The sequence below is a fragment of the Lepidochelys olivacea genome (genome assembly GCF_965140295.1).
Source record: "Lepidochelys olivacea isolate rLepOli2 genome assembly, chromosome: 1".
Classification (NCBI taxonomy): Eukaryota; Metazoa; Chordata; order Testudines; family Cheloniidae; genus Lepidochelys; species Lepidochelys olivacea.
In genome coordinates, this window is record NC_140411.1 from 329,759,599 (window position 1) to 329,787,586 (window position 27,988).

General features: G+C 39.2%; 2 protein-coding genes across 6 annotated transcripts in view; one reads left to right on the forward strand and one right to left on the reverse strand.

Annotated features, from left to right (window-relative positions):
• Positions 1 to 27,988, forward strand: part of FBXL13 (F-box and leucine rich repeat protein 13) — a 197,825-nt gene that overhangs the window by 85,600 nt on the left and 84,237 nt on the right. For all 4 annotated transcript variants that reach the window (XM_084630203.1, XM_084630205.1, XM_084630204.1 and 1 more), the window contains 3 exons: positions 17,182 to 17,234; positions 20,581 to 20,681; positions 27,297 to 27,426. In XM_084630203.1, coding sequence (XP_084486329.1) covers positions 17,182 to 17,234; positions 20,581 to 20,681; positions 27,297 to 27,426 — 284 coding nt within the window. The remainder of the gene's footprint in view (positions 1 to 17,181; positions 17,235 to 20,580; positions 20,682 to 27,296; positions 27,427 to 27,988) is intronic.
• Positions 1,370 to 27,500, reverse strand: LRRC17 (leucine rich repeat containing 17). Of its 2 annotated transcripts, XM_084630282.1 has the most exons (5): positions 27,367 to 27,500; positions 16,653 to 16,763; positions 10,884 to 11,776; positions 5,394 to 5,549; positions 1,370 to 3,401 (listed from the first exon to the last, which is right to left on the reverse strand). In XM_084630282.1, the coding sequence occupies exons 3-5, from the start codon at positions 11,647 to 11,649 to the stop codon at positions 2,998 to 3,000; spliced, it is 1,326 nt and encodes a 441-aa protein (XP_084486408.1). In that variant the 5' UTR covers positions 11,650 to 11,776; positions 16,653 to 16,763; positions 27,367 to 27,500; the 3' UTR covers positions 1,370 to 2,997. The 2 variants fall into 2 exon arrangements, with proteins under 2 accessions (XP_084486408.1, XP_084486407.1); XM_084630281.1 differs by lacking the exon at positions 16,653 to 16,763 and having other exon boundaries at positions 27,367 to 27,491.

Here is a 27,988-nt window from a genome sequence, read left to right on the forward strand (position 1 = left end):
GTCCAAGAAAAGGCACACTGTTAATGCTGCTCTTAGAAACTCTTCAGGCCTGGGGTACACCTTCCAGTCCATCCCTCTTTTGAGGGCAAAGTCTTTTTCTCCCCCCTTCAGTATCAGAGATCTGGATAGATTCCACCGCAAGTTTCCTTTCTTTCTTTTGGTACTGTTTCAGGAGTCTTTCTTATCTCCTTCAATGTAGTGGTGTCCGTGCTTGAAGTCTCCTCCTGCAGGGCAATTATCAAACCACATCCCCCTGAACCTCAATTTGTTATGTCCTCTTTTTACTGGGCTCTACTTCCTGTGTTCAAGGATAGGCAGTGTATTCAGCTTTGTCTCTTTAAGAAGTTCTTACTCTTAATTGTCTTCTATGATAGTTTCCAGTCTCTGGAACTCTTTTGTAGCAGCAGCATACTCTCATGCCACTATTTCTTTGAAGAGCATGAAGGGCTGGTCCACCTAACTGTTAATGCCTCTTAATCAGTTGTTTTCCATGTATCACTGCTACTCCCAAGGACCTTGGCCCTGGTGTGATTACTTGAATGACAGTTCGATGATTCAGTATCACTGTAACCTTTAGATTTGTCACCTGCAGCAACTCAGCCACTTCTCAGATTCTAACCTCACCCACTCAGCTCCTTGAGATGCTAACTCTTAGTGGTTACAGACCTTCGACACAGCCTCCCACCTATGCTCTGCTCCTGGCTGGTAAGTTGTCTCTTCTGGACCTGATTCTGGCTTTTCCCAGCTGCTCTTTTTAAAATACTGCCTCTCTAGGTGCAGTGCTGGCTTTTTGTCCATAACAGTTGACACGGGGTGGCTTATAAACTCACTTTTTCCTCCTCAGCTTTTCTTCACTAGCTCTACTGCCCAAAACAGCTGTTCTCTTATGGGTCCATTATCTGTCCTTTTCATCCCTTCTCATTAGTTCTGCTGTTCTTAGTTGTCCTCTTCCCTACCATACTGAGGATCTCTGTGCTGGCAAAAGCCCCAAGATTTGGAGAAGAGGGGGTAGTTCAGTTGATGCTGGCTACTGTCTGCAAGAGATTTTTTCTTTCTGGAGCTTTTAAATGTTCTAAGAGGTACCACCTGATAAAATAAATTTTGTTGGCCCAGTGAGAAGGTCTTCCAACCTCCCAAGCTAATCTTTAATGTTTAAGATAATTCTGGGCCTGGGGATAGTGATGAGTAATGCAACAGTGGGTTTGCTACACAACTCTTCAGAGGGTGTGCAAAACTGTCTAAGTTCTTCAGTGTGGCAATATAGCAGCTGTAAGTGAGTTACTTTTTACAAAAAGAAAAGGAGTACTTGTGGCACCTTAGAGACTAACCAATTTATTTGAGCATGAGCTTTCGTGAGCTACTGCTCACGAAAGCTCATGCTCAAATAAATTGGTTAGTCTCTAAGGTGCCACAAGTACTCCTTTTCTTTTTGCGAATACAGACTAACACGGCTGTTACTCTGAAACCTGTCATTACTTATTACAGTAATTGGGGTGTGAAAGAATGCCTTCGATCACAGCACATTTTCTCCTAAAGGATTCTTTGGCACTTCCTCACACTCTTACCATGTCCCGAATTTCTCTCTGATTTAATGTTTTATATTAGAAAAAACTGTTACCAAATGCTCTGGATTACATTTTTAATGCAAAACAACATATGTGAGCTTTTGGGCAGGAGGGAGGGATCCACAGCCACTAGAATGCTGTGTAAAGTTTGAAAGCTACATTTTTTTTTCCTCCATACAGCCTTCCAGATCTTCTCCCATGGTCAGTTGCTTGCATGTGTTGTCAGACATTTCAAATGCAGAGCCTGATTCTGCTTCCTACACAACTGTCAGTGATGTATGAGAGAAAGAGTGATCTGGAGTTTGAGCTGGGACATCTGAGTCTGATCTCAGATCTGCCACCAATCTGGTGTGTGGTCTTGGGCAACTCACTTAACCCTTCTTTGTCATCATTTCCCCAGAAAGGATGCTAATGTCTACCTCAAAGGGGAAGTGTTCAGACTGGCTAACTGATTTCATTAACTGATGAAAACTTTAAAAAAGGAAATACTGGATAGATGCTAAATGTTATCAGTCAGTGGGAGTATTGCTATGTAAATGAGTGTTGGATCATTCCCTTTATTGGGAATATTGGGCAGTAAGGATCCTTGCCCTGAGGGGTACTGACCATATATCTGAGGTTCATATATGGCCGCTGTTCCCAGAGTATATGAACACCTCACAGCCTTTAATGTATTTTTCCTCATAACATCCATGTGAGGTAGGGAAGTGCTATTATTCCTATTACAGACGGGGAACTGAGGCACAGAGAGACTAAGTGGTCCTTGCCCAATGTCACACAAGAAGTCTGTGTCAGAACAGGATATTGGACTTGGGTCTCCTAAGGCCCAGGCTAGCACCCTGATCACTGGAGTGTCCTTTCTTTCTACTCCATGTGCAATTCCCATTGACTTTGTACCCTGTTCTAGTTCAGTTTGCAATTTGATTATTTGGTATAAGTATCGCACACAAGAAAACTGCTGCATAAAATGTACAGAACTTTTCCTGGGAACAATTCAAGGAGCCAATAAATATAAAGAAATTGCAATACATTCAATACAGAGGAGCTTTGGGCCCAGTCCCACATTGAGTTCCATGCAGATGCAGGGTCTGCCCATGCTGAGCAAACTGCAGGATCATGCCTTGCTGTACATAAGATGACTTGTTTCCATTATAGATCTATATCTATCCATTTATATTTTGTAGGTTCAAATAGTTACCCAAACACATAGCAAGGGGGACCCAAAACAAATGGTAAGAAACAGTAAATTCTTTTTATAAAAGATGATGTATAACTGATACCATCATGTAGTTAGTAACTTCAATTAAAAAAATCTATGTAGGCAGATATTTCCTTATAGACAAACAACACAAGTAACAAAAATGTAAACAGGATTTTTTCTGACATAAAAATATGAAAAATTTGAATCTAGTAATAAAAAAAAATTCCCAAATTAACCTATTACAGTGACAATTACACCGTGCTTCTTTACTGTTTGAACTGATTGTTCTTTGTGTCGTTCCCATTCCTCATCATCTTTGTCCTGCTCAAATGTTTCTGGATAAATTGGCAGCTTGTCTTTTGGGCACTCCTCATAATAACTTCGGACATATTTTCCAACATACCACCCTTTGTATTCCTCGGGCATTTTGCATTCTAGGCCCGTGTAGTGAACATTGTAGTGATGCTCTAACCAGTAGAAAAGGTAATGAATGTTGTAATCACATCTCCAAGGGTTCTCTCTCAGCCATAATATTTTCAAAAAGTATAGGTCTTCTAATACTCCATATTCAAAATTTTGCAGTGTGTTGTTTGATAAATCAAGCTCCTCTAAGTTAAAGAGTCCTGAAAAAGCAGCTGGTCAATTAAAAAAACAAGTTATTGAAATGTAGAATTGATAGAATAAAAGAGAAAAATATGCTTGTAACAGGGAAAACATTCTCATATTAATGTGGATTAAACAGTATTCTTATATACGTTGGTCAAAAATCACTGGTTTATATTTTTTATTAAAAGGCTACAATAAAGGCTTCTTGTAAATTGAAACATAAAAGTGTGGATCCACTCTGAGAAGTGGCATGTAAACCTTCACAACGGTTCTGGTGTATTCAAAGTCACTTGCACTTAATTTACTGAGAAATATAAATTTTCTCTGCTTGTTTGCTCCTGTTAGCACAGTAGAGATAACACAGCAAAGAGCCGGTGAGCTGGAATCTAATTGTGCATCATGAGAGAATTGTTCCAGTAATCAGTTAGATCGGTGCCACATCCATTATTACCAGTAATATAGGTTCTGCAGGCCAAATCAGAAATTCACTGACATCTCTGCAACTCCATTGTCTTCAAATTGTACTCAGGCCTTGACTACGCACAAGGTTGTACAGCTTTAACTATACTGGCAACAGGGCTGCCCAAGTGAAATGGAGACTGGTCTGTACACAGATTTTGTGCTGGTATAACTATTTTGGCTAGGTTTCAGAGTAGCAGCTGTGTTAGTCTGTATCCGCAAAAAGAACAGGAGTACTGGTGGCACTTTAGAGACTAACAAATTTATTAAAGCATAAGCTTTCGTGGGCTACAGCTTATGCTCTAATAAATTTGTTAGTCTCTAATGTGCCACAAGTACTCCTGTTCTTATTTTGGCTAGGAGTATGATATTTTGGGGGCTGAAATAGCTATACTGGTTATAATAGCATTCCTAATGTGGACACAGTTGTTCTGGTATAAAGGTGCTTTATGCTGGTATAATTTATGCCCCTTTTCATAAGGAAATAAGCAAAACACTTTTATACTGGTATAACTCTGCCCACACTAGGGGGAGTTGTACCACTTTATACCAGTAGAGCTGTACAACTTTTGTGTGTAGGCAGGCAAAACAGTAGAGTTGTGGAGATATCAGTAAATGCCTGATTTGGCCTATCTATTACTGGTAATAATTATGAGAAAGATAATCTAATTTCACTGCTAATTCCCACCCAGGTTAAGTCTGCAAGGCTGCTAGTTAGGAAAAAAAAACTATTTATAAACTGAGTAAATTTGATAGGGAGCCAATTAGAGACAATAAACATGGCCATTTTTATAGAGGCACATTTCAGAGAAAAGCCCACCCTTTAAATAAACCGACTTTGTGGTCATTATATAGCACAGGTCTTAGTTTAAGGAGTCTAGCAATGTATTATTTTTGACCTCTTAAACACTATTTTATAGATGTCACTATTGTTCACTCTTACTAAGCTTCCAGAATGCTACAGCAGCCTACTCTTTGTTTGTGTTCCTTACTTCTGTCTCCTGCCTGATTCTGACTGTTTTCATCATATAAAAATATACACACATACTGAACAAATAGCCTACAATATTTTGCATTATATCAAAGCCATTTTGAGATCTAATAATATAACAAAGTATCAAATTTCATTAACTTTTTCAGTTTCTATATTATAGTGACTCCTATAATTTAAAAGCAGCCATATAAACTTAAGTCAAATTTGGTCAGATTTGGCAAGTAGTGTTTAAAGATATATTTAATTACATAACATTTGGGGACTGATTAGTCTTCAGTCCCAAAAATTCTATTTTTTGCCCCTTTTCTGCTTAAAATTAAGAGTACACCAAAAACCATGCTCGCTACATTGACTTCATTGGGGTTGCCCAAGATGCATGTCCGCACAGTTTGGCTCTATAAAATCAATGCATCTGAGGGCAGAATTTGGCCCAACCTGTTAAGTTTTCTGATCTTCTAGATTTTTCTAAATGAGAAAAATCTATATATAAGATAAAGACGTAGCCAATGCTAATAATTAATAAGGCACACAGTTTACTATTTGTATAAATATATAAAGTTGTTCTTACCAGGATCTATGTAAACTATTCCATTACTGCTAAGGTTTAATATCTTCAGTTCATTAACATCTTCAAACTCCTTGGCTTGTAGTTGGTTGATTTTGTTGTTAGATAAATCGAGTTTAACAATATCTGGAGGTATGTTACCTGGAACTTTCTTTAACTCTTAAAAAAAAAAATTAAAAGATGGATGTTTTATCATCTGTAGATTATTTCTACCGCTTGCAGGTCACTGTAAGAGCAATTTGTGCCAGGATGTAAAGATGACCTGTGTTCCTTGCATTTAAAGATAGATCGGGGTGTAACTCTCAGAAGAATAAAATTTGGAAAGTACCTACTAAGCATCTGGGAAAACAGAAATACCACATATATCTTGCATCTTTCTACTTCCTTTTCTGCTCCTTCTGTTCATCTAGCACTGACCACCCCCGATCCAGTCTCAGTCTTTTCACACTGTTAATGTGAAAGTTATTTCTCATGCAGCTCCTGTTGACTGGAAGAGCCTAACATGACTGTCTATTTTACATTTCATCTGAAATAATTTCTCTTCTTTATGTTAGTACATAGTAATATCTCTTCCTATGCTTTAAATTTTTATTTTAACTTGTATACAGCTAAATAATGCAGTTACAATGCCATACAAACTAAGGCCTTGATTGTAGTGCACTTCCTCACCTAAATTAAACCAGTGGGGCTACTTGTGTGAGTAGGTGTTCACCACTTTGAGAAAGTGTTCCAGAATCAGACCCTAGTATACTGTATTGTACCATTTGTTCCACGCTACCAAAAGTAGATGTGTTCTAAGTATTAACAGCAGTGAAAATACTGTAGTTACTACCCTTATGTAAAGTGCTGAGGCATTTCTAGGCTTTTTATATCTATCTATGCAAAATATATGGCTCACCATTACTATGTTACCTGAGCATCTCACAATCTTTAATACATTTATCCTCATAACACCACTATGCGGTTGGGAAGTACTATTAATCTTGTTTTACAGATTGGGAACTAAGTGACAAAGAGTCCAAGTGATTTACCCAAAGGCACATAGAAAGGCTGTGTCAGAAAAGGACATTGGACTTGGATTTACCAAGTCCAGGGCTAGTGCCCTAGGCACTAGAGTGTCCTTTCTTCAATGAGCTAAATTCTGCTTAGACAGACTTCTTACTCCCTGACTTCTTTTAAGAGCTGTTGCATAGCCCACGTAATGAGCAGGTGGAATTTCAAACCCTGCTTTCAAAGGAGTATAGGCTGGCTACATGGTACCCCAAAAAATTGTGGGGAGGCTGTGCAAGGAAGATCCAAAGCTATAGCTTTAACACCTAATACACTACATAGAGTGAGAAGGAAATAATGTGTCCCAAGAAAAGATTTAGCAATGTGCCTTTGAGGCATAGACAACTAGTAGTGCTAGAGGATGCACTTTTAAAATATATACCTTTGTTGGCAGGCACTTTGGATTTTTTTTTTATCAAAAGCTGGTTCTGTATATATTTTTGGGGAAAAAACATTTTATTTCGGCAGACATGATGACGTTGTTTAAGAAGTAGCCACTGTGCATGCCTAGGGGCAGATCCTTAGCAGATGTAAATTGTTAGAGTTCCATTGACTTTGGAGCTCTGACAGTATAACTAGCTAAGGATCTGCTCCAGTGTCCTTACTTTTCTTAATGGTTTATCAACCCAGAGGTTCAGCTTACTTCTTATGGTTTCCCAGAGACTGTTTTTGAGTGTTTAATGGAAGAACTGTATCATATCAGACTTATTTATCTAGTTCTATTGAGATACTGTAGTATCACTATTTCTAACAACATTTTAAGATCCATATTATAGTGGGTTTTTGTAATATCTCCAAAATTTCCACTGAAATTTGATCATCTACATGGAAAAATGTTTTCTTATCATACTTTGACACTGAACCAGTTTGTGTCTGAGTTCAACAGCACTAACTTTAAAATCAGTGAGATAAAGAGAGTGAAAAACAAAAACAAAACCCTAACAGCATTGTGCATATTTATTGCAGATATGACCTACACCCATTTGATCTGAAGTAAACCTCAGAGTCCTTTTTTATATGACTCTGTCAATCCTTCTCTGACTGCTATTTTCTGTGATCTTTGGGTGAAGTAATGATATAGCCTTTTCTCAATACCTGTGAGGGAAATTTCAACTTTAAATATGAAAATTAAGGATAAAAAGTAATATATTGCTCCTACTAGTAGCCTTGCATGGAGTCGGGGGAAATTTGGAGAGGAGGATATAACAGCAAGAAGAGAGGTTAGAAAGGGAGGGGTCTGGACTTTCTAGCTGTTTGTGTATTGCAAAAAGCACCCAAAATGTGTTGGGATGTTAAGAATGAAGTAGGCCCATTTCCATCTGGTATAGCAGGATAATGAGGTCCTTTCTCTTATTGTTTGAAAAGCTGCCTGAAGACAGTACCTTTCAGATACCAGTAATTTGTCTATGCGTGATATCACAACTCCTTCTCTTGTGAAATGACTTACACTAAAGACAGTAAGCAAGACACAACCTGGAGCCTTTATAATCTAGTAGGTCAGCATATAGAAACAAACACTCCCAATTTAGTCTGGAGACTCCTGATTTTCATGTGAAGCCACAGACAGAATTTATTTGGAGACTTGATGCATCAAAGGGTTTTGTTTTGTTTGTTGTTGTTTTTTAAAGGAAAGACTTGGGTAATACTGGCCACTTAAATACTTAGATAGCTAAGAACCTCATGATTATTTTACAATAACATAATGCAAAATCACATAGGATGACATGTTGCTGCAACCAGGAGGAATCTCAGTTTTATACTCTGAAAAGTTGACAAATCCAGTATATCACTGATTTGGTGAGTGTCTGTTTAGGAAAAAAGACCCTGACTATATACACATTTTACAAAGTCTTCATCATGCGCTTCCTCCATCAATGGCCTTAAGGCACTTTTCTAAGGGGCAGAGACCTGTCCAGGCCTCATCTAATGTATTCATGCCTTCTTTGGGGTGTGGAGCACTCCTGGCATTGCTAGTCAGCCTACCCACCTGTTGTAAGTTGTTTGGGTTAAACCTCGTTAGGGTTTGTGCGTAACTTCGGTCTTTCATTTAGGATGAATGTAAGAAAGTGACTGAAATAATAGCAGCCTCCAAACCCAAATCATAGGCAGGTGTCTGCTACTAAAATAAAGAGAAATGCATGGCTGCCCAGAAATTTCAATGAACTGGGCAGAGGGGCTTGCTAGGTATTGCCTGACCAGAGGTATAAGTGTGTGTTTAAATAAGAGAAGCAGGAAACATTACACAGAGAAGGACACAGCTGGAGCCTAGACGAGCAACGTGTCTGAATCTGAAAGAAGCCTACAGAGGCGGCTTCTGAGTCAAGTGCTGAATAAAGAGGCTTGGAACCGTCAGCAAAGAAACTGACCCTTATCGTTTAGTTCCTCCTGTGTCCAGAGAAGCAGGGCTATGTACAGTCTTTATAAATAAACAAGACTGCATTAAAGAAATACCTGACTCTATTAGCAATTTCTCATCCTAACTGGAACAACCCTGAATTTGACTAACCATTTGGGTAGAAATCCACAGAACTCCGTGTACTTCTGCTACATGCTTATGGAGGGGCGGATATAATAACACACATTTTTAAATAGCCAAAAAAGCCCACAAAACCCCAACCACGAGTTGACCATACTGCGAGGCTTCAGGCAGCTTGAAGGAAGAAGTCACAGTGCCATGGTGCCTGTATTCTCCTGTTCCTAAGAATTTTGAGTCCATTCAAGCAGATACTCAACTCAGATAAAATCATCTCAAATCAAATTTGCTCCCCTCTGCATGACTTATACAGAGAGGATGCTATGGCCTAAAGTATCAGCCTGGAAGTTCAGCATTCACTCTGATTTCCTCATATTTGTATATTTATACCAGGTGCCTGTCTTTGTTCAGTAGTAATGTTTACTGGAGCCATAAAGAGTAATGATGGCACAGTTAAGACTCTGTGATATCTTATACTGCAAGGGCAAGTGAGAATGAATAAAAATGAGCCAGGAAGAAAGGGTAATAGGGAAAATCAAAAGGAGGAAGTAGCTTTATAGGGAAAGAGTGGGGGAGGGAGGAGGAAGAAGAGCAGGAGTGAGCACTGGGGAAAAGGAAGTGGGAGGACAGAGGATTTCTCACATGACATACAGATTGGGTACACCATGTGGTCACAGGCTGAAGCCTTTAATTTATGTACATTTCGTGTCTCCTTATACTGACTTCTGAGCTTGTCTATCCTCCTTTTAGATGACACAGAGAGCAGCAAAGACAGAGCCTCCCTGGAATCAAGGGTAGGGGACAGGAACACAATAAAAGCAGTTATATAAATGTACAGTCACAGTAAGGCAAATGGAAGAAAATAGCACAGCAGTTTGGCAAGCATGTTACAAGATAAAAATAGCTAACATAGTACAACGGTCACACTACAGGTTGTAATTTGCAAGAATTGGGCAAAATCCTCTCTAAGTAGACTACTTCCACAGCTTTGTACTGTTTTTTGTTTTATGTTTTGTAAAGTTGAAGTATGAACTGAATGCAGTTTGCAATGGGTGTAACCAGAGAACAGTTCTCATCAGAATTTTTTTTTTTTTTAGTTTTTCTTTGGTAGTTCTCTTGGGATAAAATATGGGAAATAAAAAGCATAGACAAACCTGGACTTGTATGTTCGCATCTCCCAGATGGGCTATTATTTATTCTTAGGGTTCACTTATGGCTCCTAAGATGTATTTGGGGAAGGGAGGAAGCACTCTTTCGAGTAGCAGTAACTGGAAGCATTATGACTTTGAAATGCCTCCTGGGCACTAGGAGGAAGAACAGGGAGAGTACCCTTGCTACAGCTGTTCAAAAGGAACAGCTGGTACTTTCCATTATGCAGGAAAGCTGGTACACAGAGGGTGGGACGCCAATGCCTTTCCATCCAGTCGGGCCCTTTTTGGGGCCTCTGAGTGCTGCTGGAGGTTCCCTGCTGTCAAATTATGGCTACCCTTGTGCACTGGAAGAGGGGGAAGAGCTCCCTGTGCTCTTCCCTCTGTCAGTGCAGTCGCTTTGAAACCACTCTAATTTTGTTTATAGATTTATTGGCATATGTAAAAGTAGCTTTACTGGAGTAAAATCAGTCAAAACTAGGCTCTGCTGCTACAATAATTTAAGTATGTGCTTAACTTTGTTACTAGGAGCACTCCTATTGATTTCAATTGGAGTATTCATGCTGATAAAATTAAATACATGCAGGAGTTTTTGCAGAATTGGGCTATAAAATGGAGGTGAAATACTGCAAGAATTCTAATTACACTCTTTTTATAATCACAAGAACAAAGAAGTTGTTAGTACTATTTAAAGGACATTAAAGCAAAAACTTTCTAGAACCGTACTGATTTTCTATAACCTACTTAACTATAGAAGAAGTATAACAGCAAAGGAGCAAGAACATTAAACTTTGTCACTGAATTAAAAATAAGTAAACAAACCTTTTCTTTTGCAATCCAATGTTTGTTTGGGAAATACATAAATATGACAGAGGGAGGAATCAAATTCTGGTTTGACAACTTCAGGCTTTGCTGCTGCTATATTTTTGGGGTCCAGTCTTTCCTCTTCACTACATAGACGTTCAGCTTTTATCTGCTTTAGCTTTTGATCTTTCAGTTCTATTGGGTATACACACTTGGCATAATTTCCCAAATTCCTGTTTGTTGGAACCTGCAACATTGTAATAAGAGTTTCCATCTCACAGGTGCAATGCCAAGGATTATCGTAAAGACGCAGGTAGTTTAGAAGGGGCATATAAATAAAAACTTCCTCTGATAAAATCTGAATCTGGTTATGCTGAAGTAAGAGTGTGGTAAGTTTGTTTAAACCAAAAAAAGCCTCACTTTCAATTTTTGATATATCATTCTGTTGTAAATCCAGACTTTTTAGTGTTTTATACTTGGAAAACATATTATTCTTCAGTTTGCGAATCCTGTTTCTTGCTAGCAGCATGTGTCTTAAATCCTCAGGCCAATCAGGAGACGCAAAAGTCAGTTTTCTTTCTTGGCAATCTAAGTATTTCTCATGAAGATAAGTATACACATCACAGGGGAGGCCTGGGGCATAACGCTTAACAGTACTCGATGCTTTTCTTAAGCTGTTTGTCCTTCCATTATTTGCTTTGTTTCTCAAACTCCCGTTCCTTGTCTTCCTAAAGTAGGCTGCTTTACAAAATAAAAGGAGTAGTATAATAGTAGCCACTTTCATTCTGACATCCAGCTGGCCCTAATTACTTTCTGTGACAGCTGGAACAGTCACAGTATTCCTTTGAAATCTGAGTTTGGAGCTAATACTGTTCCGAATCGAGGAGGTACAGCTGGTGTATGTGGAATCCCTGTGTTGGAAGAAAAGAGGAATATTAGAAAGTGTAAAATAGACATTTTCACAGACACTGGTACTTAAAATGAACCATTACAAAACCATTACACCTGATTCACTCAGAACTTGAAAATTTCTCAGACAGGGACATTAAGGTCACTTCTTATGGTTTAATTGTTTTCATGCTCTCTATGATCCACTTTCATTCACTTTGATTAAATTTAGCAAGCTTTCAAAATACAAGGCTAGATTCTAGCTGGCTTTCGTTTAGGTGCACATACAGATTCAGGGGAAGGGCACAAGGATTCCTTTGCCCCATTTGCCCTCTGCAGAAGAATAAAGCACAGTCCCAGTCCCTGGTGTCATGGGCATGCAAGGACTCTCCCCTCCTAGCACACAAGGAGTGCAAATCATCCCAGAGGAACTGGCCAGCTGGGGAGAGTGGAGAATGCCCTCATTCTTAAGGGATGGTAAAGCATGTGAATTTCCCATGTGTTCTGTGGAGGCATAATCCCTCCTAGAGTTCCCTTTGGGGTGATGCAGCTTTGTATGGTCCCTACTCAGGGCTGTGTACTGAGTATACAATGTCGTAAAATCCTGTTTTGGCAGGGACTCATTAAACCCTGAGGTTCTATCAAAATCTGCCGTTTACTCCTCTTACATGATTCCAGCTGTTTGCTGGCCAAAGAGGGCCGGATGTGACTTCCTCTGGATCCTGTTCAGTATTGTTTATGAGTCAGCTGCAGGCAATGCATGATTCCCTTGGCCTGTGCACGGTGTCTCTGCAGGATGCAGAGTTCTTTTTGGTCTGAGAACTTTGAACAAATCCCAGTTTTCAACACATACCATTGTATAGTAGTTTTGTGTACCACCAATCCATCATTGTGGTCTCAAAGGCCTTGTCTTCACTAGGAAAAAGGAGTGTTCTTAACACAAGTTACCTAACATGAGGTAAAATTCTATTGAAGGCAGTTTGTAGTTTATACATGAGTTAGCAGGTGAAGATAAAGACTATGGGAAAGCCTGTAATGTACCTTGACCTGCTAACTCATGTTAAAACTACAAACAGTCTGGTCTTCAATAAGATTTTACCTTGTGCTAGTTAACTTGAGTGAAGAACTCTCCTTTTTTGCTAATGAGGATGCACCCAAAAAGTACAATCTTTGAAGGGTAGAATAAATGGCTGTTTCATTATCACTGACTTATTTGTAATTTTTCTTTATTTAGATCAGAAATCCAAAGTTTAAAACTTAGTTTTATAATAGAAAATGAAAAAGGTTGTCTTTAAAAGTATAATTTAGTTGTTTCTTGCTAAAATAAAAAAGATTTATGTTGCTCCTGGATATAATTATTTTGTTGGCAAAGCCTCTGAATAGCTTCTCCATTTTATTTCTGCACCTGACAGCTCACTCCTCGTATCAACATTCTAGTAAAACACATAAATATCTTTAACAAATGAACATTATAACTAGATCCCTGTGACATTCTTTTTATTTTTTATCATTTTTTTGTGAATTTCTTGTTTTGTTTTATCCAATAAAAATTTTGTTTTATTTCTTATTACATTTACATTAATAAAAAAGTCACATACCCATATATAAATCAAAACAGTTTATAAATCACAGTTTATCTATACAACACATTTTATTAACATTACTCGTTATTCCATGCCTTGAGACACTCACCAACCCCCATGACAGCTAGCCACCCCAAAATATCCCAGACTGCTCCTTAGGGTTCCTCTCTTGAAATTTACCTAGTACTACAGCTTCTAAATAACCCAACTTCTCCATGCCCACTCACTGACACAAACCTCATGGAACACCCCGGATCTTCCCAACCCCTATGACTTCCTTCACTAGTCCCCCCACCCCAATCCCCCTCTGTATCCCGAGGATTCTCTATGGCCCCTTATATATTTCGCCTCTCCCATTGAACCACAATCTCCCCAAGCTCCAGAAACCCCTCCCCATTATCCCTTAAATATTCCTCCTCACCCATTGTGCACCATAACCCCATCCCCCATTGGTCCCAGGGACACCTCTCCTATTCTCCTTCCCCACTGAGCCCCAACCCTCCCACCATTAGCCTCTTCCATGAGAAAGTCAGGGTCCTGCCCCTGAGGGGTGGGAGGCCCTGGGGGGGAAGCTATAGAGTAAGCCAGCCCCACATTCACACTGGAACAGCAGCTCCTATCCTGCAGGGCAGGACCTGGCTCCCCACTCCAGCTGGCCCTTGAGGTTACAGTACACTCACGTTTGGCTCCTCTGTCTTGATGAGAGAGGGGCAACTGGGCCAAATTTGAGTGAGTGGCACTGCAATTCCAAATCTGACCAACCTGCCCTCCCATTATGATGGAGGGGTGGCCACGCCAAAGCTGAGCAGCGTTGTGACCCCGTGTGCCAGGTCACAGCACCTGGAGGAGGGAGCTGGGTGCAACCCTATAGGGGAGGAGCTGCCACTGCAGGCTGAGTTTCATTTTATGTCATTTTTATGTTCATTTTTGTTTTATTTCTTTATTTTGCATTTGCGAAATACATAGGGCTCCAATTATTATTACTGCTTTTGTCCATTACATTCTGTGAAAAATAAAAGGAATTTTATTTATTAGTTTTTGGGAATCAGATGTTGTTCACTCTGACTAGGGTTGCCAGCAGTCCCATATTACAAGGTACGTCCCTAATTTAAATAGAAAGTTGCCTGTCCCATACTAAATCAGTATGGAACGCTTTTTATCCCACATTTCAACAGCGGTGAGCCAGTACTCATGGGTGCATCTTTCCACTTTCCTCCCTGGCCCTTCAGTGCTGCATGGGGAAAGCAGATGGGGCCATGCTCAAGGGCCAGGATTGGGAGGGGAGTGGAAAGATGCACCGTGAGTACTGCCCCCTTCTGGACAGGTTCCTCTGTCGACTCCAGCTCTTGAGCGCAGCCCCATCTACTTTCCCTGTGCAAGCTCCGGCAGGGCAAGTGGATGGGGATATGTGCCCTGGACCTGTACTGAAGGATCAGGAATCAGGATCAGGAAGGGGCTCTGTCTGGCAGGGTCTCTGCCAATGTCCCCAACAGGATGCACAGCACTGTAGCAGGCAAAAACCAGCAATTGCAGCCTCCAACTCAGCTCCTGGCACCCAAGCAGATCCTGAACAGGAGTCACAGCAGCTGCTGGCTCAGCACCGGAGGCCCTGGGTTCTCTGCTGCATCCAGAGCTGGAGAGAGAGAAACCCTAGGAAACCTGGGGGTGGAGGAAAAGGGACTTGTCCCCAGAGGTTCAAGTCAAGATTGGGGACATCTGAAGTCTGTCCTGTATTTTTAAATATAACATTGGCAACCCTAACTCTGACTGATTGTTCTAATCATGGCTATTACAACTGGGATGCTCTGTATTATTTGGAACTGAGCTACACAAGCTCCAGAAGGTCTCTGATACTGGCAAATCCAAGGGAAGTCCTAAATGGACAAAAGAGGAATCTGGGAGAAGATAGCTAAGAAATGTGATTTATCTGAGTACTCTGTCTATTTCCCTTCAGTCCCCTTGGGCTGAATTGGGGAAAAACAGCACAGACTCTCCCCGGGTTACGCAAGACCCGACATATGCAAATTCACACTTATGGAAAAAGTTCTGTAAGCTAGAAGTAGGAGGGTTTTTTTGTTTTTGTTTTTTGCGTAACGTTCAGGTATACGTTTTTGACTTACGCAAAATTTGAGTAATGCAAAACTTTCTGAATCAGAACGATTGCGTAAGTCGGAGAGTGTCTGTAGTGGTACTAAGCTCTGCCTACATACTAAACTTCACTCTGTTATGGCACCAACATGAGATCCTATTCTCAATAGATTGTGCAGCTCTTCCTGACATGATGTTTTATCTTTCTTGGCCTGTATATCAAATGTTGACATTTTAATTGTTTTAATTAGGCTCTGGAGTTAACACTCTGTTTAGATGAAATGGAGCAGTTCACACTGCTCAGAGCTATTTTTTTCAAACTGTCTGCAGACGCAAGGAGATGTCACTGCGTCAGTTTACACTCAATTCCCATTTAAAAGGTTCTTTGCAACCATAAAGTCTAGAGATTTAATTTTTAAAATATAGGCATAGATTCTGTAGCCAATGATGGCAACTAATATGAAGTATCAGCATACCTTAATTCAGGTTCTGTTTTCCCCCGGCCATCTGTAGAGGCGAGGTGTATTGTGGTTTTAGGATTGGGATATAGGGGGGCATACAGGTGGCATGACATTCCTGTAGCTTAGCAATCATGGAGCTAATTTTAACTGGATGGAATTTTTTGAGTTGGCAGGTCCCTCTTAACAGCATTGTGTTTTATTCTTTCAAAGGGCTTTGAGTAAGATAGTATACCAAGACTTTAGTTGAAGTCATTGTTTTCCTAGAGAGGAATGTAGAGACGTAATGTTGGATTAATTTTTGACCGCAGGTAAAAGCATATGTTTGGTAGCCCCTTTTTCAGTTGTGTTATGTGAGAATTATTTAAAAGATTTTCAAAATATTTTTGTGGTCAATATAAACATCTCATATTGAATCTCCCACATCAAGTGTCTGCCTCAGGCTGAATTTATTTATTTATGTATTTTAAAAATCAGAATCAGATCAGCCATTTCTGAGAATGAGAACAAGGAAAAATACATTGTTTGCCCTTGTTGAAAAAAATCTTACAACTATTTAATTGAGAAGCTCCAGCAACTCCATGCTTTGGAGCAGGGACTTGAAATTTGGCAGGAGAGTTGTCTTTATATCAGAGATGTGCCTTTTGCTGTTCCTGTGAAAATCAACCTGATTTTGGCCAAATTTTAAGCCTCTGAAAAAATCATAGTTCACACATTCTTAGAAGAGATTTGTTAGAGTTTGGCAGCTAAATTTTCTGAAGATTACATGCCTTAGGGGATGAGGAGGACTTTTTCTGCAGTTCCTCCTTTTGGCTGCCAGGGGCCGCTGCGGTCTGAGGATCTGAGATCAGGGAGACTATTTCCATGTGCTCTCAATGTTCCTGTGGAAAACATAGTATATAATCATGTAGTTAAATATTGCATCATAATGCATATGCACAAGAGAGCTGAATTAAGATTGGATAGGTAACCTTAATTCTGGCATTTCCTAACTTTTGAGTCCTTGACTTTATAAGCTTATCATTTTTTAACATGATATTTTAATGTAGTATGGGACATGAATCATCATGCCTCAGGACATAAGCCAGCCACTAACTGATAGGGGGCTGAAAACAACTTTTCTGATGAGTAAGTTATTCCATAAATGTCTTCTGCCTGGTTTCTTGGACTTTCCCCTGAATTATCTGGTACTGGCCATTGTCAGGGACAGGACACTGAGGTAGATGGACTGCTGGTCTGATCCAGACAATTCCAACTGTTAATCTTTAACTCTAATATTAAGTTTATTTTTTATTTTAGGTGAATGTAAAAATTTGCAAGACTTGAATGTCTCTGAATGCCAGGGATTAAATGTAAGTACTACCAATTTTTGTCACAAAATTCAAATTATATAGAGGTGGGGATGGGATTTTCAAAAAAGTGCCTAAATGAATTAGGAATACAAGTTTTGTGGGACTTATGCTCCTAATTTACTTAGGTGCATTTGAAAATGCAACTGTGGACTTCAATAATAGTCAGATTTTAGTCAGACTAAATTAGGGTTCTAATTTTGTTTTATACAGTGCCAGAAAAAATGGTTTATCAGACATGGATTATTTTTAACAATGGCTTTTAAATCTTTATCAGTTATGGGAAAGGTTCATGGTTTACTGTGTGTTTAAAGTTGGCAAGAAATGCCAAGCCATTTTGTAGTATCCAAATATTTACTTACAACTACGCTTTCTAATAATTTACGGGATAATGCATGTGGGTATTTTTTATAATTGTTTTGCCTAAATTGACAAGATAAGTACAGTTAATATTCTTCAAAATTAAGTAATCCTGAATAGATACTCTCTCTAAGATTCTTATTCCATTATTGCATGGAGTTGGAAGTGTCCTCTTAAAGTTTCTAAACATTTCTGAAACCCTCCAGTGGAAAGGTGTGTGTATTATATAAACACTACTTAGCCTCCAGGCAATCCCTTCTTTTTCCTGTTGTCTGGAGGAGGAGCATTCCTTGTGGTTCATGGGAAATACATTTTGTCTTTTAGTTTTCCTAAATCATTTTCAAATCTAATTGGCTCCTGTTAGACATTTTCAATACCCCATTCTGAGGAAAAATACTTTCTGCATAAGATTGAGTTTGAAACAAGATTATTTTTATGCCAGTTTGTATTTTCTTATCTTGAAAACAAGGCCAATATTTTCTGTATATTGCATAGTTTATTAATACTGTATTATACAGATATTTTAGTATGTGTAGGTGAAGTTTTCTTATAGTACTTCATTTGCATTGGATAAAGTAATCTGTGGGCCACATCATCCACAGATGGTGTGAATTGGTGTAGCTCAGTTGATTTACATGGAACTATGCCTGTGTACAGCAGCTGAGGATCTGGTCTTATTTGTAAACAAGAACCGCTTAGAAGTGGTCTGATTGCAACTATAAAATATCCTTTACTGATCATCACCAGTGGTACAAAGTCTGTCATTGAAAAGGTCCTATTCTTCTATCAATAATCTTAATTTTTAGAATTAAATATGAGCTCTTGCAATTTAACCCCTCAATTCTTAATTTTATAAGACGTTGATTTTGTATATTCTTCCAAAATTCCTCTCTGACATGATATGAGAAGTCTACCATGTGATATGAGAAGTCTCTTCCTCCTGCTTTTAAGAATATCCTGCAGAGGTCTCGTTACACTAACTGGTTGGAGCATAAAAATATCACTTAGGTTTAGTTTCCTGTGACAATGGCATATCTAATCATGCTGCATGTAAGAGAATCATACTGACACTATTATCTTTAATATGCAATTGCACATTCAGGTCCTTACCTAACCTGACATCTTGTCAGATTGAATTATCTTTCTGGTTTTGGAATATTAGACTCAGGAGAAGGGATTTTATGCAGGATTATTTACCTTTGGAAAACTAGTATGAAATGTATAATTGGTGTTCTTCAAAAGGAGCAGCCTAGTGGTAAAAACATTTTAGTTTCGTGTTTACTCACCTACCTGTTTTCTCTCAAGAGGTTTGTTTTTACTATGGTTATAAAGTTAGAGTACCTCCTGATGGCTTAGATCGAAAACATCAGATATTTTGTAACTAACAAGTAATAATTTATGAGAAATCCTGACTCCAACAAGAAGAAATTTCTGGAAACTTTGAGAAAGTACTTACTCAACATATTAGTTAGTGTGAATCTATGAGGTATAATACCTTGACAGAACAATGAAAATTACTTCTTTTTAGGAGTTCAGGGTTTAAAATTTCTTTAGCTCTGATTTTACCTTTTTTTAAAGACATGAGTTGTAAAGATGCTTACTTTTATCTTTTTACTCTTTAATAGTTATTTTAAAAGATTTCCACTGAAAAATGAGGATCTGAGAGTGGTGAAAACCAGTGTAGTCTAATAGTTCAGATGTGCGCACACTGCTATCGTTACCTCTCAGCTGCATTAAGACATACTTTGAGATGGAAAAGCAAATATTCATTTTATTCTAGCTATTTCTTAAGTGAGCTGAATAGCAGAGATATGAATAGAATAATAAAACAATGAGATCAATGAAGGAATATTCAGCTAATTGAACTGCTTGATTACACTTGATAACATTCCTAGCCCTCTAATACTGAACTGGGTGGTTGTCTCCAGTGGTGGAACAGTCTCTGGCTAGACTGTTGTTGTTACTATTTTTCAAATTATATGGTGTAATCATGTATTTTAAAAGCACGTGATAAGTTTTACAGACTTCTCTCAGTTTCACTGCTGTTGGATTTAAATGTAAATTAATATCAATATTTTGATAACCTGGTGTCTGCAATAGTTATAAAACACCTTTTAACCCTACCAGGAGACTCTCATGACGATGTAAGAACTAACGATGTGAGTGAGCATGTCCATTGCATTTGACTAAGGAAATGGACATTTGTAAACAAAAATGGTCAGCTCCTCAGCAGGTGTGAATTGGTATAGCTCCTTTGAAGTTAGTTGAGTTATGCCAATTTACACCTGGTGAGGATCTGGGCAAAAATATAAGATACTGATTTCCACACAGTTATTTGATTTGCATACAAAAGTGCGGGTTTTTGCATCTCAAATGGATTTACATATACTTTTTCGGGAACAGCCGCTTGCACCAATGTTTCAAGATTTGCCTCCATATGTCTATTCTAATGTAGTTATCATATAGATACATAGAACAAGATAGATAGTGCCACTGTCAAAGAATATTAAAGAAAGGAACTGACTCAAATTAAAAAGAAATCTTGTGGACAGTGAGCATTCTATAATTGATGGACTGGTATGACTAATTAATAAAGCAAACTCCGTGGATTTTAGAGAGTTGTCTTATATTATAGTCTATAGATCTGCTAATTTAGGTCTTAATTCAGCAAAGAACTTAAGCATGTGAATAGTCCCATTGACTTCATTAGGACTACTTGATTCTTAGTGCCTTCCTGAAGTGGGGGCATAGAAATAGTCATGTTTACAATCAACAAAAATAGTTCCGTAAACATTATAATATAATATTTTCTTTAGAGCATTTTAAGAGAAAATGTTTTTGATCAATACTTTTGTGTTTAATACTTTTACTAAATTAATTCAGTTTTTCTGCTATAGTATAGAGGAAACTTTAGGTTTTAGGTACACTAAAATACAAACAAATTCTAATTTGACATACTTTGACAAGTGATTTTTTTATTATTATTCAGGATGAATCAATGAGACTTATATCAGAAGGTTGTCCAGCTCTTCTCTATTTAAATCTGTCATACACAGATATTACTAATGGAACACTAAAACTGTTATCAAGGTAAAAATATCTCCTCCTACATTTAGATTAGTAAGGAACAGAAGTCATATGTGCTCTACGAAAATATGAGTTTTAGTTATCATTGCAAGAAAATATAACTTTCTCTGAGTATTTTACAGGATTCCTTTTATTTTGTAAAGAACTGAAAAAAGCAATATATATTGTTCTTAAGATTTTTCTCCTTTGTTTGTCTTTTAGTGTTGTAAAACATTTATACTGGGTTAGTTTATAGGTCTTGCTAAGTTTACAGAAACTTGTGAGTTTGCTAGTCAAACAAAGTTCCTTTGGACAAGCAGCACAGTTGCTCATTGTTGTGCAACTAACTTGCAAGTTTGCGATGATTATGTAGATCTAGGGTGATCCTGCTTTTAAAGGGACAGTCCCGTATTTAAGCCCTCCCACAGGTGTCTCGACTTTTTCTTAAAAACAGGCGAATTGTCCCATATTTGCTGTCTCCCCTGCATCAGTACTGGCAGGTCTTGCTGCTGACTGGATCCCTGCTCTCCAGCCACCTGCCCACCAGCAGTGAGTGTGGGGTCCAGTGGCTGACAGTGGGGGTGGGTATGCAAGGCTAGTGGCAGGGTGAAGATGCAGCATGTGGAGCCAGCCGTTCCCCTTGCTGGTGCTGAGTGCAGCTCCCGCTGTGTGCTGGCTGTGTGCCAGCAGGGCCCCACCCCCCTGATCCCGTTTCCAGCCAGCACTGTCTGCGTGTTGTGAGCTGTGAAGACCGGTGTATATGGGCAGCGGCTGGTTACGTCGCCTCTGCTCCCCACCCATTGGTTCTTTACGTGCTCCCCCTCTCACTGTCCTCTCCCTGCTTTGCCCCTTCACTCCATCGCCCCAGCCCTACTGCTCCTCTGTATCTCCCCCGGCAGGGCGCGTCCCACTCCCAGCGCTGTGCAGAGAACCAGCCCCTGGTCGGAGTGCTCAGCTCACCAACAGCCTGGCTGGCAGTCTCCTTCCTTCCCCCACTGCCTCTGGCTGGGCCAGTGCCCTGGGAAAGGCCAAGACCCTTCGGCCTGGGGCACTGGCCAGGAGGAGCTAAGCCCTGCATGTGCCAAAGCCCCATGCAGCGCTGGCATGGGGAAGCCTCTCTGCCTGTCAGTTAAGCTCTGGGGTGGCAGCAGAGGGGAGCGATTTCCAGCTGGTTTGTGTCCCGACCCTGCAGGCTCCACAGCAGCCTCCCGGGCAGGGGCTTAGCACCCTCTTCACCCACCCTCCCCCACCTGGGTCCTGCCCCCAGGGAGCGCAGGGCTGCTCCATCCTGTAGGCACCCTCCACTGCTGAGCCACATTTCTGGCCAGGTTTGCTGAAGCCCCTGCAGTCAGGTTCCCTGGGCACAATGCATGCTTAGAACTTAACCCCTTCCTGCCCGCACTGTACCCGGGAGACAGGAGACAGCTGGGTTATGTCAGTGGCCAGGAACAACCTGGAGGTGTTAGCTGTCTTTTGACACTGTGTGGGCAGGAAGGGACAAGCTTCTTCCAGCCACTGGGGAATAGGGGAGAAGAGATGAGTTCTGCAAAGACATGGGCCAGGTCATCCCTCTTCCACCACCTCCTCTGTGATTGGAAGCAGCTCCCGTCCCTTCCCTCCTGCACAGCGCCAAAAGGCTGCTGCTAGCCACATTCTGGTGTGAACTCTGACAGGAATCTGGGGAGGGGGGCATGTGACCCTGCGTGCCTCCCCATGTATTGCCTCAGGAAGTTGCAGCGCCAGGTACCAGGAGAGGCAGGTCCACCTCAGGGGCCCAGCTAGGCAAGGAGGGCAGAGAGCACCAGGCAGGAACGGTCGGCTCGGTCAGTCACACTCCCTGTGTGAGAGAGGTGTACGCGAGTGTGTGTGTGTGTCACCCCTCCCTATGTGAACACTAAAACCTTAAAGATAAGAAGGTAAATAAAAAGAATTCAGCCACACAGTATTTATTTTTAAGAGGGGCTCAGTCAACTTGATGTTAATTTTAACATTTGTACTGCATCGTTCTGATGGATTGCCATTGAACTTGCTTGAATATGAGTAATTTTACCATGTGTCCCGTATTCAGCATAGGGAAATATGGTCACCCTCTGTAGATCACTAATCAGAAAAGCAGCAACTTTCTGGTTTATAAAGTATAGTAAGCCTTTGCTTTCTTTGGCTGGAGAGGAAAACTCACAAAACTGAATGTGCAGTTTTGAGCTAAAGCATAAGCCCTGATTTGTGCTTTGCAGTCTAGTAACTGGTAAAGTTGCCGCCAGTGTATGAAAGAGGAATTTGTCAGTACACCGTGTGGAGTCGGTTTTTTCACCCATCTCAATGGCTTAGTGGTGATGCACTGCAATGGCAAGTAGAAGAATAAAGTTTAAGCTTTCATCTTGGGCTGTCACCTCCCAGGCCAAATGTGAATGCATTAGATGCACACCTCCTGACAAAAGGCATTCAGCCCTTCATGTAGCATATCACCAGCCACTTTGGATGATTATGTTGTTGACAGGTTCTGAAAGCAGCCTTGTCACTTCAGCAGGAAGGTTAATGACTGTGGTGTAAGGTCTTGGGTATCAGTGGCTTTAAAAGGGGGTGATTATCTGCTCTGAATATGTATGACAGACTCCTGGAGAAAAGAAGGAACTATAAGTGAATTTATTATACTGACTACCATTTTCTTTATAATTATCTATTCACCGAGGAGAGATTTTTTTTTTTTGGTACAGATTTTTTGGGGGTAAAGTTTCCGATACCTCAGTAGCATTGTAGTCTAGTGTTGATAGTTATAATTAGGCAGAGGACTAATATTTAGTTTAGATGTGTTCTGTATGTATATAGGGTGACCAGACAGCAAATATGAAAAATCGGGATGGGAGTGGGGGGTAATAGGAGCCTATATAAGAAAAAGAGCCCAAAATTGGGACTGTCCCTATAAAATCAGGACATCTGGTCACCCTACATGCATATCTATTGAATGAGATGTATTCAGAATTGCTTGGATAGTGGTTTAAAAAGTAGATACACAGTCAAGCAATGTTGTGATTATTTGTCCTGCTTACTCTACCAAGTTCCTGTTTTGTCCTATATTTCCTCAAAACAGTCAGTAAGGCATGGTTTTGCTTGAAGCTATCCGTTTTGACTTTCTTTATGGCATAGTAGTGGGTTTAAAGAAGTTCAGAGGGAGGGGTTTTTTCAGTTTTTGACTTGAATCCAGCAAAGTTTGCAAATTCCCATTGATCTCTTGAGCATACTCTGGGTCTCGTTAGTCTACAACAGTCATGCAGACACATGTAGAAATAAGGCACTTTGTCTGACAATACGCAAAAAACCACAGAGAATTGTGTATTTAAAGTAGCCATATTTCCTGAACCAAATATTTCTTGGAGAACTACTAAAAAAAAAAAAAAAAGAGCTGCCCAAAGGATGGTTTGAAAGCAAATGCAAAGAATTCATACTATCCAGGTGAACTGTGTTGTAATAGTTCTAGATGAACATCCATTCCTGTTGTGGGAGATGTGTGTTCATCCACCAAACTGGAGGGCTGGAGGACCTACTGTTGGGTAGGTCCAGTCCACTTATCAAAAGAAGCAGTAAAAGAAAGCTGAGTTATTCCAACAGAGCTGTCTCCTTCTTTGATGGTAGTTGTACACTACTTTTCTCCCCCTTGAGAAAACAAAATTTGACTTTTCACAGCAGTGCCACATATTCCTGGAGTGTGTTTTTCTCTGTTGTTCGCATAGTATATGTTGGACATTTGGATTTGCCCTGCAGTAGAGTGATGTCTTGGGAATGTACCAGTCCAGTGCCAGATTCTAGTCTTGCTTCAGGTAGTCTTCCATCCTGCATCCCTGCACCAGTATTATTCTTTCTATCATTTATGGAAAAGCGTGTGTTTTTTTCTCCATATTGGCATAATTTTTGCCTTCTTTTAGTTTCAATTTCTTCATGTTTAAATTTGGAATGGTTTTTCTGGAGTGCCTGCCAGCCTACGTTATCCTGGCTACCCTGGTTTCCTGTTGCCACCAAAAAATTAGAGCCAACTGCTTCTGTTAATGTGTGGGCAAGACCTACACAGGAATGGGTCAGCCAAATTGGTGGATGTCTCCAATATGAGAAACAAAATTTACAAATAAGGTAAAATTTCCTCTTTGTTCGAGTCAATAAAATACTAGAGTTTCATTAATGGCTTTCTCTTGCCTTGCTTACGGTGTTTTTCCAAAAATGTTTGAAAAATGTCAGTAGCAAATGATCATTCTGAATGAAACTACTAAATGCTACACTTTTTTGCTGAAGACATGTGGATGTAAAGCATACTATAGTTCTTTCTGAGATTAACAGCATGAGGCTTTTGATAGCACTCAAATTTCAGCAGTGTTTCTAGGGATGCTCAAAAAGTGGCAGCTCACAACAGATACTTTCTTTGTAGTTCTCTGAGACAATGTAGCTAACATAAGCACTGTTAGCGATGGAAATATATGCATCTTGCAGTGCTTCCCATACATCTTACTGCTCCATATCAAGGATCCATTATTGGAAAAAACATCAAAAGGGACTGTATTCTTGATGAGCTGGAAGCTGGTTGGCCATTTCACATGTTCCTCTTCCACTCTTTCACTCTATCAAGAGAATTCAGCCTCTGAGTTACACAGCTGATTTAAGATGTTGTGACAAGATGGAATTCCACTTGGTATTTCTCCTTCGATGAAGTTATTTACAGACCTTGCAATATACATGAAGCCTGTCTATCAAGAATAACTATGAAGGATTATTCTGGCAAATTGTTTTAAAACATCACTGTGTTAAGTTCTTGATGCCAAATGATAGACTCAAAGTCACAAAAGCCAAGATTTTAGGATCCATGTCAGATTCAGCCATAAAATAGGATCCAGCACACAGGCAACTGTAAATCCCTGCTATAAGTTAAAGATCTGTGATTTAGTTTTGTGCTGTTAAGAAAGTTGTCACCTTGAAAATGTCTGAAGAGAGCAGGAAACACACAGATCATAAAAATAGAGGGCAGAGAAAGCGTTACCTAGCAATCTGTAAAGAAAGTTAGGGTGCCTACAAGAAGTGTTGAGCTGCTACCTGCTCGTTGAAGACATTGATTCCCAGTCTTCAAAATACAATGGAGCGGAAGCTTTCTCTGTGCCTGTCTGAGCTCATTCTGCCTTAGGCAACCAACACTATAGATGGATCAAAACAAAACTGTCAGAGAACTTCAAAAACATTCTCTTCTTGCAGTGTGTTTCATAAAGACTATGCCTAGGAGTGTATCCTCTGAAAAGCTGATCAACAATGTTGAGCATATCTAATCTACTTGCTGATGCAGATTACTCCAATATAATGCAGAAAGGCTTGTGCTTCTAGAAAGTAACTTGGCAATGCTTACATTTCTTTATTAAATATAGAAAGAAATATCTTCCATTTAAAAAGATCTCTGAATTTATTTCTATTGTCTCTTTTTGATTGTTTTATTTGCCTTTTTTCTTAATATGAAATTTAATTTTAGCATGTATTTAATGTTTTTGAACAATTACATTATCATTTTTCCTGTTGCTTTCCAACTTCCTATCCCCCTTTTTTCTGCCCAGTTTGATTTAACAGTATGTTTTCTCAATAGACATTCAAAGCATAAAGTGAATTCCCACAACAATGCTGTGAACCACTCCTTAAGTAATCACTTCCAGAGTGGGTATTCCTGCCTCCCTTCAAAATGCCTAGTTTTTGCTGATTTGCCAAACTGGCCTGAGTATATCCCTAAATCTAAATCTCTTACAGAGCAGTATGCCCTAATCCTAATTATATGTTTTGTTTTTTTCTGTAAGCTTTCACTTCTGGTAATTATGGTATTGCAATACTTATTTATTTCCGTTAGAAATTTAGTTCACTATAATTTAGAGTCTTTGATATATTATATGCCTAAGTTTGCATAATAAAAACTTGAATAGATTTAGAGAGTACAAATTCATACAATACACTTTAAATTTTCCATGTACATAGTTTGCCACTGTTCCTTTATCTAATATTTGGTGTAAATAATCAAGTATTTTCAAAAAATAACTGATTTAAACTTCATTTAGAGAAGATTGAATTCTATGATATGCATTAGTTTTGTATCTCTTTCCACTTTAAATTTGTTTTAATAGCATGTTTTAAAAATGTGAATAGAAACAATTACATGACCACAGAAGGTTTAACAGTATGTTTAATCCCTATATGCTTTTAATATTCTTTGATAGAGTTCTGGTTTTCATTTCCAAGAGAGACAGCTTGTAAAATCAATGGCAAAGTAAATCCTGTAACCTTGCCCTCAAAGGTCTCTTGGCTTCCAAAATATACACATTCTGTCCCAACTTATTACAAAAATGTGTGCTTTTGCAATTAAGTAAATTATCCATAAATTAATATTTATTTGAATATAGTTAAGGATGACATGATATACTGTACTATAGTACTATTTCCAAACAAGTTACAATACTTGAAACAAGGAAATGAAATTCTTTTAAATTTCAACAAGGAGAGAATCTCAGTTAAAATCTAGCATCCCTTCTTCACAGAATTTTTAGAAAGATGTTAGCTGTGGAATCTGATTGTATCTGTGTTCTGTAGCCTATTGTTGTAGTAACTGTTTTTTCTCCCTCTTTTGTAAAGGAGCTTCTCCAATTTACAATATCTGAGTTTAGCTTACTGCAGAAAATTCACCGACAAAGGTTTACAGTACCTGGGATCTGGGAAAGGATGTCACAAGCTCATCTATTTAGACCTTTCAGGTTGCATTCAGGTTTGTATTTCACTTCTCTTTCATGCTGTGAGGAAAGGAATCCTTTCGATGACTGGCTGCATCCAGCACGCATGGTATACTAAAGTAGTACAAGCTCTGCAGCAAACTTTTCAGAGGTTTTAAATTACATGACCACAGCTGCTTACATTTTTACTGAGGACTAGCAATATAGGCTTTGGCTCATGTCCAGCATAGTGTCATGTCTATAAACAAAAAGTACTTAATTGCATAATGAAAACAAGCATTGTTTTTTGCAGACTTAAAATAGACTAATTTGTGTTGTGTTACTATGTATACAATGTGAAATTGAAAATCCAGAGCCTTGAAAATACAGTTTATACCAAGATATCAACAAACAAAAATCTTTATGGGAGAGCTTGCACAGAATTTCCTGAAAAGGAAATCAATCTACCAGTGAGCTTTCTAATACAGTTACAAAGTAAGTTTCAAATGAAAATTAAAATAATGTGTAATTCTGCAATCTAAAAATGGCTAATAACTTGGAGAGTTTATTTTATTTTCCTACTAAAATTTTTAGTACCAAGTGCTGAGTATTTCGAAC

Excerpts from the sequence above, each read along its gene's own strand:
- LRRC17 (XM_084630282.1), bottom strand. The coding sequence starts at position 11,649 with ATGAAAGTGGCTACTATTATACTACTCCTTTTATTTTGTAAAGCAGCC. Across the intron at positions 5,550-10,883 it reads ATTGGATTGCAAAAGAAAAG|AGTTAAAGAAAGTTCCAGGT; the intron begins GTTTGTTTACTT and ends TTTTTTTTTAAG. Across the intron at positions 3,402-5,393 it reads AATAGTTTACATAGATCCTG|CTGCTTTTTCAGGACTCTTT; the intron begins GTAAGAACAACT and ends TTAATTGACCAG.